This window comes from Oncorhynchus kisutch, linkage group LG4 (assembly GCF_002021735.2).
Source record: "Oncorhynchus kisutch isolate 150728-3 linkage group LG4, Okis_V2, whole genome shotgun sequence".
NCBI classification, from domain to species: Eukaryota; Metazoa; Chordata; class Actinopteri; order Salmoniformes; family Salmonidae; genus Oncorhynchus; species Oncorhynchus kisutch.
Genome location: NC_034177.2, coordinates 43,320,655 through 43,335,568, shown reverse-complemented (window position 1 = coordinate 43,335,568; position 14,914 = coordinate 43,320,655). Strand labels below are relative to the sequence as shown.

The window sequence follows — 14,914 nt, the reverse complement described above, 5'->3', positions numbered from 1 at the left end:
TCCATTCAACAGGATCAATGGACACAACAATACATTGATTGTTCTATGACTTTATTGTCACAGTTTCTGTTTTATTTGATTGTTGTTTCTTTAGGTTACAGCTGGAGGGCACCCTTACCTTGTTTTCTAGTTTCCAGGTTACCCTAGTTATTACTTATTGGATTCACCTGTGTTTAGTTACCTTCTCTGTTCACCTGGTTGCCTTGTCATTTAGGTTCCTCAGTTGGCCTGTATCTGTGATTTTTGGGGTTTCTCCTAGTAAACCAAATGAGAGCCCTCGGCTCGCAGCAAATATATGTATATCCACAGGTAAATGATTATGGTGCTTTAGTTCAAAACTCAGACCATGTTGTCGTGTCTTTGGCATCATTAATGGTGAAGACTGTTATTTTATCAAATCATTTCTCTGTAAGTATTATTATGTGATTAATCATTTACATTTAATTAACTAGGAAGTCGGGGCACCACGGAAAATCTTCAGATTACAAAATTATAATTTTCTGAATAACTCTTCAGATATTTTAATATCTGATCAACTAGTCTTCAATTAATTACTTTACCTTACGTCAGTCTCTGTTCAAACGTCGTAGAATTCTAGGTTATCTGCACAAACCCAGCCTAAACCATGAATCGTCCATACACCAATTGACCAACTAACTAAATAATCACAGAAATGCATAACAAACAGTAGATATTGGTTACTAAAAATGATAGGGATGATCTCCTAGTGGGCTAAACCAATATGACGGTTTGGTATACAAAGGGAAGGGGGTGTGGACAGAGAGCAGGAAAATGGATCACTACACACAGTGGATAATTATATTAATTGAAATGCTAATCCTTTGCACATGAACGCTCGCTCATTCTGGAATAATTGCAATTAATATAGTTACGCCCATATGTCGTTGTCTTCTCTGTTGGAATCGTCGGACAGTCTGCGGGAGAGTCAGTTCATTAGAGTCTCTGGTTGCTCTATCGGCGGCTCCTGATAGTGTCTGTTGTAATGGATACGTCGGCGGTTGTCGGTATTCGCATCCCAGGATTACATCATTTGTAGCTGCAGACTAGTAATTAGTATCTAAGATTTGCTCTTATTCTGTAGGGATCGATAGTCTCAGAGTTTAACCATTTCCAGCTGTGTAGCTTCACGTGGTATAGTTTTCTAGTTTTGGTAATCAAACCTGTGCCACCTCAGCTTACACCGAGGTATGCGTGGTCTTAACTATTCGCAATCACAGCCCACGCTGTGGGTTTGCTTAGTCTGAATATTTTTGGGGGGATTTTAGGAGGGGCTTTTATTCATAACAGTTAGAAGAGGGCACTTCCATAACATCAGATCATGTCTGTGCTCACGGGGGTGTGGCCGCTGACAAGTTACTTTTACAGGCAATACAATTCTCTCAAAATTAAAGGTTAACATCACATTACATTTCATAAATAGTTTCATCTTTACTCATTCATTTTATACAAGAATTAGATGCAAACTAGAGGTCGACCGAATATGATTTTTCAACGCCGATACCGATTGGAGGACCAAAAAAAGTAGATACCGATTAAATCGGACGATTTTTATATATATATTTTAATAAATAAATATAAAATGGGCCGATTAATCGGTATCTGCTTTTTATTTATATATATATATATATATATATATATATATATATATATTTGTAATAATGACAATTACAACAATACTGAACTTTTACTTTTAGCTTAATATAATACATAAATAAATAATGAAACATGCTCAATTTGGTTTAAATAATGCAAAAACAGAGTGTTGGAAAAGTAAAAGTGCAATAGGTGCCATGTAAAAAAGCTAACGTTTAAATTCCTTGCTCAGAACATGAGAACTTTAGGTTGCAGTTTTTGGAATTATGACGCATCAACTATTTCTCTCTATACCATTTGTATTTCATATACCTTTGTCTATTGGATGTTCTTATAGACACTTTAGTATTGCCAGCCTAATCTCGGGAGTTGATAGGCTTGAAGTCATAAACAGTGCTGTGAAGCAAGCATTGCTAAGAGCTGCTGGCAAACGCAGTAAAGTTTGAATGAATGCTTACGAGCCTGCTGCTGCCTACCACCGCTCAGTCAGACTACTCTATCAAATCATAGACGTAATTATAATATAATAAACACAGAAATACAAACCGTTGGTCATTAATATGGTCAAATCCGGAAACTATCATTTCGAAAACAAAATGTTTATTCTTTCAGTGAAATACGGAACCGTTACGTATTATCATATGGGCAGCAACCCTAAGTCTAACTAAATATGCAGGTTTAAAAATATATACTTCTGTGTATTGATTTAAAGAAAGGCATTGCTGCTTATGGTTAGGTACATTCGTGCAACGATTGTGCTTTTTTTCACGAATGTGCTTTTGTTAAATCATCCCCCGTTTGGCAAAGAAGGCTGTGATTCGATGATAAATTAACAGGCACCGCATAGATTATATGCAACGATATCACTAGGTAGTTAACCTAGTAATATCATCAACCATGTGTAGTTAACTAGTGATTATGTGAAGATTGATTGTTTTTTCTAAGATAAGTTTAATGCTAGCTAGCAACTTACCTTGGCTCCTTGCTGCATTCGCGTAACAGGTGGTCAGCCTGCCACGCAGTTTCCTCGTGGAATGCAATGTAATCGGTCATGATCAGCGTCCAAAAATGCCGATTACCGATTGTTATGAAAACTTGAAATCAGCCCTAATTAATCGGCCATGCTGATTAATCGGTCGACCTCTAATGCAAACACCAGAATTGATAAATGTACACATTCAGAGATATAGTTATGCGTTTCCTGTCCTTCGTGAGGTCACCAAATGAAACACACAACATAATTGTCCCTTAAGTGTCCATGGACCCTTCGCACATTCTCACAAGTGAGAATAACAGAGTTTAATTTTCCCATTTCGGGGATTTAGGAGTCCGGACACTTGAAATCCTTTGTTCTCTCTCTCTGCATGAAAAGACAGAGTCTCCACCAGGAATTTACGACCTGAGATAACAGAACCTGGGTGTAGGAAAGAGTGAGAGAGGGGGAAGCCACGATCTACACCCAGAAAGGGCCATGTTATGACAATGTAATTCCTAAATAACTCATTTGTTAATCCACAACTGCAGACCTGTGCAATTCTGAATTAGGCCAGTGTTTAGAATCTACGCTAGTACCTGTATGTCCTGGATGATGGCTTTGAACTGTGGCGAGCGGTCCGTCCACTGTTTCAGCAGCTCCATTGCATTGTCAAAGTTCTTCACATACTCGGCGTACATCTTCAGGAAGGGTGTGAGATTCTGCAAGATGTCTCCTAAGCGAGGGGTAGACTCCCTGTAGGGAGGGAGGGAGAGGTGCCAGTTAGATAGGAACCATAAGGTAACCATCTCTCAGCCTGGAACTCCAACTAGAGACCCACTGCTGGTGTACAAACCCAAAACTAAGAATTCATTGAATTCAATGAGAATGACAGATCTATAACATATGTGAATTTGGTCAGGTCACCCAAAGTGTTACATATTGTAGCTGTTGCTATCGAAGCCATTTCAAAGGGTAGGTTTAACAGAGCAAATGAAACGTGACCATACTTTATCAATCATTATATCATCAATGATACTATTCAGGCCTATATAGTATTTGCACAGCTATTGCTTCAATTCAACCCAGAATTAAACTAAAAATAGGCAATAAAATAGGCCTAGGGTTTCAAGCGCTGGTTGATTTGAAATGTAATGATGATATTTAGTGGTATTGAATTGTGTTTAATTCTCAGTGCAACCAAATATTAACATTTAAAGGAGATGTATCTTCTGCTTGGTTAGTTCAATCTGTGCCACTGACTTAGTCTGGCTTCTAATTCAAGTTTGTCTACAAAATAATAATAATTAACAATCGAAGTTAAAGAATAGGATTGAATCAAATCAAACATTATTTAAAGCGCATTAACATTTTATTAGATTTAGTCATTCTTTCATTTACATTTTTGGTGGAGATAGAGAGGTGAATGCAACACATCAATGATTAATTTGTAGACATATTCTTATATGAAATAAATGCATGTTCAAGAGAGCATGCATGTCTACACAGGTCTGTGGAGATCTTCACAATTGCTGTAATAATCTGTGCAGAATCTCGAAAGGCATTGATCACTTGCACCATGTACTTTAATCTCAACTGCAATCCAGGTCATTTGGTTCTGCTATTAGAAGAAGCACAGGGATAACACATTCATCTGTTGTATAAATAAACTAAATATCTGACATTGTATTCCCATTTGAACTTTGCCGTGCTTTTAAATGGTTGAAAGCATAGTGATAACACATTGGAAATTCAACTAACTTTTGGCTGTCTTTTTGAGTGGGTGAATATAGGTTGTAATCTCATTGATCAACGTCTCAACCAAATATTACTCAATTATCCACGTTGAAATTATGTGGTGGGTTAAGTGGGAATTGACTCATTTGGGGCTCTATTCAATCAGATCCGCTTTAGCCGACATTCGCATCGTGGTTGTTTTGGCGGTATCAGAGGTGGAACTGTGTTAGAGCTGTGAAATCCACAAGTGGCTCCCGGCATTACACCGTGGACACTGTGCTACGGTAGTGGACACTGTGCTATCTAACCTCCAAACAAGCTTCAATGCCATACAACACTCCTTCCGTGGCCTCCAACTGCTCTTAAACGCTAGTAAGACCAAATGCATGCTTTTCAACCGGTCGCTGCCTGCACCTGCATGCCCGACTAGCATCACCACCCTGGATGGTTCCGACCTAGAATATGTGGACGTCTATAAGTACCTAGGTGTCTGGCTAGACTGCAAACTCTCCTTCCAGACTCATATCAAACATCTCCAATCGAAAATCAAATCAAGAGTCGGCTTTCTATTCCGCAACAAAGTCTCCTTCACTCAAGCCGCCAAGCTTACCCTAGTAAAACTGACTATCCTACCGATCCTCGACTTCGGCGATGTCATCTACAAAATGGCTTCCAACACTCTACTCAGCAAACTGGATGCAGTCTATCACAGTGCCATCCGTTTTGTCACTAAAGCACCTTATACTACCCACCACTGCGACTTGTATGCTCTAGTCGGCTGGCCCTCGCTACATATTCGTCGCCAGACCCACTGGCTCCAGGTCATCTACAAGTCTATGCTAGGTAAAGCTCCGCCTTATCTCAGCTCACTGGTCACGATGGCAACACCCATCCGTAGCACGCGCTCCAGCAGGTGTATCTCACTGATCATCCCTAAAGCCAACACCTCATTTGGCCGCCTTTCGTTCCAGTACTCTGCTGCCTGTGACTGGAACGAATTGCAAAAATCGCTGAAGTTGGAGACTTTTATCTCCCTCACCAACTTCAAACATCAGCTATCTGAGCAGCTAACCGATCGCTGCAGCTGTACATAGTCTATTGGTAAATAGCCCACCCTTTTCACCTACCTCATCCCCGTACTGTTTCTATTTATTTACTTTTCTGCTCTTCTGCACACCAATATCTCTACCTGTACATGACCATCTGATCTTTTATCACTCCAGTGTTAATCTGCAAAATTGTAATTATTTGCCTACCTCCTCATGCCTTTTGCACACATTGTATATAGACCCCCCCTTCGTTTTCTACTGTGTTATTGACTTGTTAATTGTTTACTCCATGTGTAACTCTTTGTTGTATGCTCACACTGCTATGCTTTATCTTGGCCAGGTCGCAGTTGCAAATGAGAACTTGTTCTCAACTAGCCTACCTGGTTAAATAAAGGTGAAATAAAAAATAAAAATAAAAAAAGCGGACATTGCCATTGGCTGCATGTAGCACAGAAATCACCTGCAGCCTGGTTTACAGGTTTGAACACTAGAATGTGAGATGTAATCTACACCTCCATTAGGATGATAGAAAGTCACATGGCTTTGTTGAATGATTTTTCAATTCGAGCGTAATTACTTCTATATAGGACTACACTTTCTATCACTTTCTTCTCCGCGAGTGGGGTGGGTGTGGCTTCGTAAACAATGATCACAAGAGCAGCTGCACACCGATTTGACGGCTCCAACGCAGTTCCACCTCCGACCGCCAAAACATCCACTATGCAGGTGTCTGCTTTCGCTTGATCTGATTGAATCTAGGCTTTGATCAGTTCAACCGGGACATTCCAAACGACAGACCACAACTTCTCTATTTGATGATAAATGGTGTTCTTACTTCATCTAGATTACACAAATACTGTAACTGTGTCTGAGTGAGTCTGATTCTGAATGAGTCAGAAGTGGGATTTAGCTATTGCATTTGATTGCATTCTCAAAAAGGCGAGATCTGTGAGTTTGTACACTGAATCTGTGGCCACTGGCCAGTCATGTGAAGCTCACCATTCTCCCATGCGTTTCTCCAGGTCAGGCAGGAGGAACTGGTTGTGGAAGGTGTTGATGGAGGAGATGTTGGAGAAGATGTTCTTCACCACGTCCACTGGGAATGTGCCCTTTAGAGCTTCCTCCGTCAGCTTGGCACAGAACACCTGCATGGTGGCACAACAACATGGCCAGGTGAGTTAAACCACACTGAATCGATCATAATAATGAACACGGCTTTCTTTTCATTCTGAGGCAGACCTAGGCCAGTGTTCAGTAGGACACACCGTATCAACACATTCTCTTATTGGACAAGTTTAGGTAATGCCTCCCTGTTTCTCACAGTTACAAAATGTTTTCTACCTACCAGTTGTGTAAAGTACTTAAGGAAAAATACAAGTACGAGTTAAGTATTTCTTGGGGGTATCTGTACTTTACTTCTCTATTGACACTACTGTTCAAAAGTTTGGGGTCACTTAGAAATGTCCCTGTTTTTGAAAGAAAAGCACATTTTTGTCCATTAAAATAACATCAAATTGATCAGAAATACAGTGTAGACATTGTTAATGTTGTAAATTGTAGCTGGAAACTGCAGATTTTTTTATGGAATATCTACATATCTACAGAGGTCCATTATCAGCAAGGCCAACATCCCAGACTCGCCTCTTCACTGTTGATGTTGAGACTGGTGTTTTGCGGGTACTATTTAATGAAGCTGCCAGTTGAGGACTGTTTCTCAAACTAGACACTAATGTACTTAATGTCCTCTTGCTCAGTTGTGCACCGGGGCCTCCCACTCCTTTTTCTATTCTGGTTAGAGCAAGTTTGCACTGTTATGTGAAGGGAGTAGTACACAGCATTGTACAAGATCTTCAGTTTCTTGGCAATTTCTCGCATGGAATAGCCTTCATTTCTCAGAACAAGAATAAACTGACGAGTTTCAGAAGAAATTTCTTTGTTTCTGGCCATTTTGAGCCTGTAATCGAACCCACAAATGCTGATGCTCCAGATACTCAACTAGTCTAAAGAAGGCCAGTTTTATTGCTTCTTTATTCAGAACAACAGTTTAACTGTGCTAACATAATTGCAAAATGGTTTTCTAATGCTCAATTAGCCTTTTAAAATGATAAACTTGGATTAGCTAACACAACGTGCCATTGGAACATAGGATTGATGGTTGCTGATAATAGGCCTCTCTACGCCTATGTAGATATTCCATTCAAAAGAAAATCTGCCATTTCCAGCTACAATAGTCATTCACAACATTAATGTCTACTATGTATTTCTGATCAATTTGATGTTATTTTAATGGACAAAAAAGTGCTTTTCTTTCAAAAACAAGGAAATGTCTAAATGACCCCAAACTTTTGAACTGTAGAGTATATGTTTAACAACTTTTACCTCACTACATTCCTAAAGAAAATAATTTACTTTCTTTCTACTCCATACATTATCTCTGACACCCAAAAGTACTTGTTACATTTAAAATGCTTAGCAGGACAGGAAAATGGTCTAATTCACACACTTATCAAGAGAACATTCCTGGTCATCCCTACTGCCTCTGATCTGGTGGACTCACTAAAGACATGCTTTGTTTGTAAATGAATGTTGGAGCGTGCCCCTGGCTATCCGTAAATAAGAAAATGGTGCCATCTGGTTTTCTTAATATAAGGAATTTGAAATGATTTAAACTCTACTTTTACTTTTGATACTTAAGTATATTTAAAACCAAATACGTTTATACTTTTACTCAAGTAGGATTTCACTGGGTGACTTTCATTTTCTTTACTTTTACTCAAGTATGACAATTGGGTACTTTTTCCACCACTGCTACATACTGAACAGGACCCTAAAGTGACAGGACCCTGGACGGACAGCTGAACACACTCACCTGGTCCAGCAAGTTGAGCCGCGTGACGTAGGCCCTCTCTGTCTTCAGGAGCTCAGTAGCGATCTTGTACAGCTTTTGTTCATTGGTCTCCTGAAACACAGAAGAGAGAGCTGTGGCTGTGGGATGATTTGGGGAAATGCATACAGTATGTACATAGATGATGTTCCTATAACTAGAGGAGATCTTAAGGGCCTCTCGCCAAAGAATAATGGACAAAGACAGTTCAAAGACAGGTTAGACAATTGGGAGTATAGTGAAGAAGAAGTTGAACTCTGAGGTCATGCCCACAGTGTAATTCAGCTTTCCCTCCCACATTGTCCTCATGTGCTTGATTCCCATGCTGCGCTAGGTTCCCGTCAGGGCTGTGACAGTCATGGAATTTTGGATGATGGTAAATGGCCAGCCAAATAACCGCAGCCTCTGCCTACTGCCTTAGAAATAGAACGGGCTGCCCCATTCTGAAAAGATTTGGCATGGGTCCCCAGATCCTCAAATGTTCTACAGCTGCACCATCGAAATCATCCTGACCGGTTGTATCACAGCCTAGTATGGCCACTGCTCGGCATCCGACCGTAAGGCACTACAGAGGGTAGTGCGTATGGCCCAGTACATCACTGGGGCCAATCTTCCTGCCATCCAGGACCTATATACTAGCCGGTGTCGGAGGAAGGCCCCCCCTAAAAAAAAATCACCCAAGTCATAGGCAAGCGGTACCGGAGAGCTAAGTCTAGGTCCAAAAGGCTCCTTAACAGCTTCCACCCTCAAGCTATAAGACTGCTGAACAATTAATTAAATGCCCCCCTTTGTTTTTACACTGCTGCTACCCCTACCTACATGTACACCTGTTGTATTTGGCACATGTGACAAATACAATTTGATTTGATTTGAGTATAACCATGAGCTTACCACACACACAAGCACCCAGGACTATTGTGGTCATAGTGGTGTAAGGAGACCTTGACAAAGCACTACTGAGTGTGAACACTGGCCAGGCCTTACTGGCCAACACACACTTCCCCATAGTGATCTACAACAGTATCGCTTTAATCAAATGTTTGTGCTTCAACTATGTTCTATGTTCATTTGAATTAAGGACTCATTCATTCCTTTTGATTGAGGAGTGATGTATGGGCATACTGTAGTATGTGTGCCTGTGTGTATTGGGATCTTATGGATGTGTACGGGGACATTGTGGAGTATGTGTGTGTGTCTGCGTGTGGGTGGGTGTGTGTGTGACTGTGGGGTGGGGGAGCCTATCAGGAGAGGAAATGAAAGGCTGGAAGGGAAATGACACCAATCAACAAAGAGAGAACTACTATTGACAGTCTCTGAGTGCTTTGTGTGAGAGAAACCACTCAATACAGTACAGTTTATAAAACACACTAATACTACATGACCAAAAGTATATGGACAACTGCTCGTCGAACATCTCATTCCAAAACCATGTGTATTAATATGGAGTTGGCCCCCCTATGCTGCTATAACAGCCTCCATTCTTCTGGGAAGGCTTTCCACTAGATGTTGGGACATTGCTGCAGGGACTTGCTTTCATTCAGCCACAAGAGCATTAGTGAGGTCGGGCACTGATGTTGGATGATTAGGCCTGGCTCGCAGTCGGCGTTCCAATTAATCCCAAAGGTGTTGGATGGGGTTGAGGTCAGGGCTCTATGCAGGCCAGTCAAGTTCTTCCACACCGATCTCGACAAACTATTTATGTATGGAACTTTGTGCACAGGGGTATTGTCATGCCGAAACAGGAAAGGGCCTTCCCCAAACTGTTGCCAGAAGTTCCCTTCACTGGAACTAAGGGGCCTAGACCGAACCATGAAAAACAGCCCCAAACCATTATTCCCTCCTCCACTAAACTTTACAGTTGGCACTATGCATTCGGTCAGGTAGCGTTCTCCTGGCATCCGCCAAACCCAGATTCATCCGTCGGACTGTCAGATGGTGAATCCAATGGCGGCGAGCTTTACATTACTCCAGCCGATGCTTGGCATTGCGCATGGTGATCTTAGGCTTGTGTGCGGCTGCTCGGATATGGAAACCCATTTCATTAAGCTCCAGACAAACAGTTATTGTGCTGACGTTGCTTCCAGAGGCAGTTTGGAACTCGGTAGTGAGTGTTGCTACCCAGGAAAGACGATTTTTATGCGCTACGCACTTCAGCGGTACCGTTCTGTGAGCTTGTGTGGCCTACCACTTCGCGGTGAGCCGTTGTTGCTCCTAGACATTTTCACTTTATAACAACAGCACATACAGTTGAACCGGCAGCTCTAGAGGGGCAGAAATTTGACGAACAGACTTGTTGGAAAGGTGGCATCTTGTGACGGTGCCACGTTGAAAGTCAGTGAGCTCTTCAGTAAGGCCATTCTACAGTGCCTTGCACGCCCAATTTTTCAGTTTTTGATTTGTTAAAAAAGTTTGAAATATCCAATAAATGTCGTTCCACTTCATGATTGTGTCCCACTTGTTGATTCTTCACAAAAAAATACAGTTTTATATCTATGTTTGAAGCCTGAAATGTGGCAAAAGGTCGCAAAGTTCAAGGGGGCCGAATACTTTCGCAAGGCACTGTACTGCCAATGCTTGTCTATGGAGATTGCATGGCGGTATGCTCGATTGCGTACACTGGGTATGCCTGAAATATCCGAAGCCACAAATTTGAATGAGTGTCCACATACTTTTGGATATACAGTGTACTCAGAAATCAAGATTCTGCAGGAAACTAGGGAATATGTTCCCAACTGATTGTTAGAGCTGGACAGAGAATGAAAGAATGTTCGCTTCCTCTATTCATTGATATGGATGGATTGTGTATATCCCACAAGTATTGTTCAAGTTCTCTTACTCTGTGTTACTTCCTGTACAAATATTTATTCTCATATGCATTACTTTGAAACTGTCTGTTTGAGGGGTTTTTTTTCTTCTCAAATGTATGCTTTGGCCACAAATATGAGCATAGGATGAGTCAACAAAATGATTTGGGTATGAGTTAACAGAACATTTTAAAAGTGAGATTTTCATTGGACAGTTACTTTAACATTCAAGCCATCTACTGCATTTGATGCCAAGAGTACAACAACTATTCTACCCCAAAGCAGTCATTCCTTGAACTCTCTACCCAAAATTCTAACGAATGGACCAATTGTTAATGTGGTTACTAGTCAACTCTAACTTGCAGCATAACCAAACACACTCAATTCCACACCTTGAAAAACCACATGCAAAGCTTTGTCCGTCTCAGTCTGAAACTGACAAAACACACTGTCCCCCTAGCTATGTCTACAATATGTAATGGTCGTTAAAGATATACAAAATTGCTACCGTCCATGACCTTATTCGCTCTCTGCCAGCTATGTATGTAAAGTAACTAACAGAGATGCAGTAAACTGATAAGCCATGAAGCATTGTATATAGGAGCCACTCTAGCTAGAGCCCTCCACCTCTCATACAGTGCCATGTAGAGATTGGGGGTTTCATTCACTGCTGAGTGAACACACTAATCTGAGAGCCAGATAATTAGAAATACCAGCCGGCCAGGCAGCAGCAAGGCCTCCCACAGGGCTACTGTGGCGCAAACTCAATTCTTCAGCTGCTGAAGCGTTTGACATCTGTTCAGTCCAGTCCCGAAAATAACCCCCAGTAGAAGCAGGGCAACGGAATTATGTTGAGACTTGTTTTAGACTATATGCAAAACAAAAAAACATTGATTTCAAAGTTTAGCAATCCATACAACCCTATAAACAAAGATGACTTTTAACAATTTACACTGCACATTTGACAAAAACACATTTACTGGAAGAACTGTGCAGATGCAAAGTTTGATAACAGAATTTCAGTAAAATCTTCCTCAGTGTTTTATGTGACAACTTTTGCCAAGAACTCTTGTTAAATAGATGATCAAAATGAAGATTCAACGATGTCTGCAGAAAGATTGGGATGTCAGCTATGACATGACACATTGACTTTGGGAAAAACATATTTTTGCTATTGAACTACAGTTTGAAGTGGATTTACACCTGGTAACAGAATTGCGTTAACAGAATTTCACCATGGGTCTCTGATCTGTACTACACAGAAATACATAATTATGGGTATGAATGTCATTCTATTACTGGTGATGTGTACCTATTTAGGATACAAAAGGTAGAATTATGCAATATCCTCCTTTGAATATTTGTGTATTTATTAATTTTACACACTGGCTATTATTTTAATGAGCGGCCTAGGAACGGTGGGTTAACTGCCTTGTTCAGGGGCAGAACGACAGATTTGTACCTTGTCAGCTCGGGGATTCGATCTTGCAACCTTTTGGTTTCAAGTCCAACGCTCTAACCACTAGGCTACCTGCCACCCAATACAGTACATTATGGTGTACTTGACTCTGTGTAAGGGCTATTTCACAAAGGAGAGTGACGGAGTGCTGCATCAGATGACCTGGCCTCCACAATCACCCGACCTCAACCCAATTGAGATGGTTTGGGATGAGTTGGACCGCAGAGTAAAGGAAAAGCAGCCAACAAGTGCTCATTATATGTGGGAACTCTTTCAAGACTGTTGGAAAAGCATTCTTCATGAAGCTGGTTGAGAGAATGCCAAGAGTGTGTGCAAAGCTGTCATCAAGGCAAAGGGTGGCTGCTTTGAAGAATCTTAAATATAACAAAATATTTTGATTGGTTTAACACTTTTGGTTTCTACTTGATTCCATGTATGTTATTTCATAGTTTTGATGTCTTCACTATTATTCTACAATGTATAGAATAGTAAAAATAAAGAAAAACCCTTGAATGAGTAGGTGTGTCCAAACTTTGGACTGGAACTGTAAGTGTTGGCATTAGTTGGCTTTTACTTCAACATTATGGTGTTTTGATGTAATTTCAGGTAGATGTTTTCTAAGACCCCTTTCCAACTGTTTGACCAGAAATCAAAGCCTTTGTTTATTCCTAATATTTAGGATATAAAATAGTTGAAATATGTATATTCATTTGACACCAGATTTGACATGCTCCTATAAACTTCGGTGCTTACGGATCCTTCTAGATGGAAATGACCAGCAGACTCAGTCAATAGAAACCAGACACACTGCTGAGACAAAGGCTAGCAGGCTACTCTGGCATGGCAGAAGGGGCTATATCTGGTCTGATGTGTCGCACAGTAAAGGAGCTGTGAGGTTTCAGTAGACTGTGAAGTCAGTCAGAGAGAGCACATGGCTCTAATGGGCACAGGCCCTGAGACATCTGACACAGGGATATAAATTAACGTGACACTGTGATGCCAGGTTAAACACTTGCATTAAAACCAACACTACTCACATGAACTCTATGGTCGCTCAGTGTAAGAGCGTTATAGTAACAGAGTTAGGGAGACACGCACGCGCACCCCCCCTCCCCTCCCCACAGACACTTACCGGTACCTTCTCCTCCACAATGCCCTCCTCCTTGCTTCCTTTGTTTACATTGGGGGTCTCCTCCTGTAAGTCCACTGTCCTCCCCAGTATGGGTCTTTGTGTGTGAAGGAGGGGAGTGACGCCCATGCTCCCGTCCCCCATGTCCCCATTCTCCAGGGCAGTGTCTTTCCCCTGGGGGGACCCACTCTCCCTGTCCCCGTCTCTGTCCATTTGGGTTAGCATCCCGTTAGTTGCCTGTTTGTGGGCATCCCGCTGCGTTCTCGGGACAGAGTCTGAATCCACCGAGTTGTTGTCCTGCTGCTCGGACTCTGACTGTCTCTGGTTGACCCGGTGAGCCGGACTGCAGAGGGGCGACTTGCTGAGCTGCTTGAGTGGTGAGCCCTCCTTGGTTTCTGACTGGCTGTGAGAGCAGAGGAAGAGAACAGGAGGAAGTCAGAGACCACCGCTGATAAAGACTTAAAGCCAAAGAAGACAGGAGATGAGAATAAAAGAGTGAGCGGGAGAGCACGTTCAGTGGCTGTTAAGCCTCGGTATACTAACTAGTGAGTGCTGTGAGAGTGACTGAGGCTGCAAGACAGCACCGGAGTATGTGCAAGGGTAAAAAATAAAACAGTTGAGATGCAAAAACTTCCTCTTGTCTTCTGGGGTTGCTGTGAGCTGTGCAGAGGAAGTGTGAGTGTGTAGGGCAGAGGAGGAGGGGAGGAAAAGAGGGGGGAGGAGGAGGATAGTGGAGTGGAGAGGAAGACTGGAGAGGTAGAGCCCCACTCCCTAGAGATAGCCTGCTGCCCTACTTCTGAATGCACATGCACACACATTAGTGGTGCGCGGGGGAGCTTTTTGTTCACCGCAATTGGTAATAACCCTTCTGCAAACGACTATATATGTTAAAGTGAAAATCTGAGGCCCGTACCCGACCCCAATATAAAAAATGTGCAGTAGGCTACAGTCAGAGATGGTTAAACAATGTTTTGACAGGGGGTGCATGATCATTTTTGGCCTGTTTTAGATGTGCTTCTGCTTATAATTTCCGACATTTTGGTATTCAACTTGTCTATAATTAGATACATGCAGCTTCTCTTCTGTCATTATATGTTGCCCTAAAGACTAAATAAACCCTTGCTCGCCAGAAAAATGTCAAATCGGTAGAATGAATGCTTCAATCTAGTTGACATCGGTCAAGTTCTCTGTCATCTCGGCTTCTTTCACCCCGCAAAGACGTTTAGGGACCGGGGATAAAATCCAATAACCCCAAAAAACTGGAA

At 41.7% G+C, this 14,914-nt stretch overlaps 1 protein-coding gene across 9 annotated transcripts in view; it reads right to left on the bottom strand.

Moving 5' to 3' along the window:
• The window catches only part of fgd4a (FYVE, RhoGEF and PH domain containing 4a), a 107,493-nt gene that overhangs the window by 7,852 nt on the left and 84,727 nt on the right, over positions 1-14,914 (bottom strand). For all 9 annotated transcript variants that reach the window (XM_020481059.2, XM_020481063.2, XM_020481060.2 and 6 more), the window contains 4 exons: positions 13,653-14,052; positions 8,243-8,332; positions 6,373-6,518; positions 3,187-3,343 (listed from right to left, as the gene is read on the bottom strand). In XM_020481059.2, coding sequence (XP_020336648.1) covers positions 3,187-3,343; positions 6,373-6,518; positions 8,243-8,332; positions 13,653-14,052 — 793 coding nt within the window. The remainder of the gene's footprint in view (positions 1-3,186; positions 3,344-6,372; positions 6,519-8,242; positions 8,333-13,652; positions 14,053-14,914) is intronic.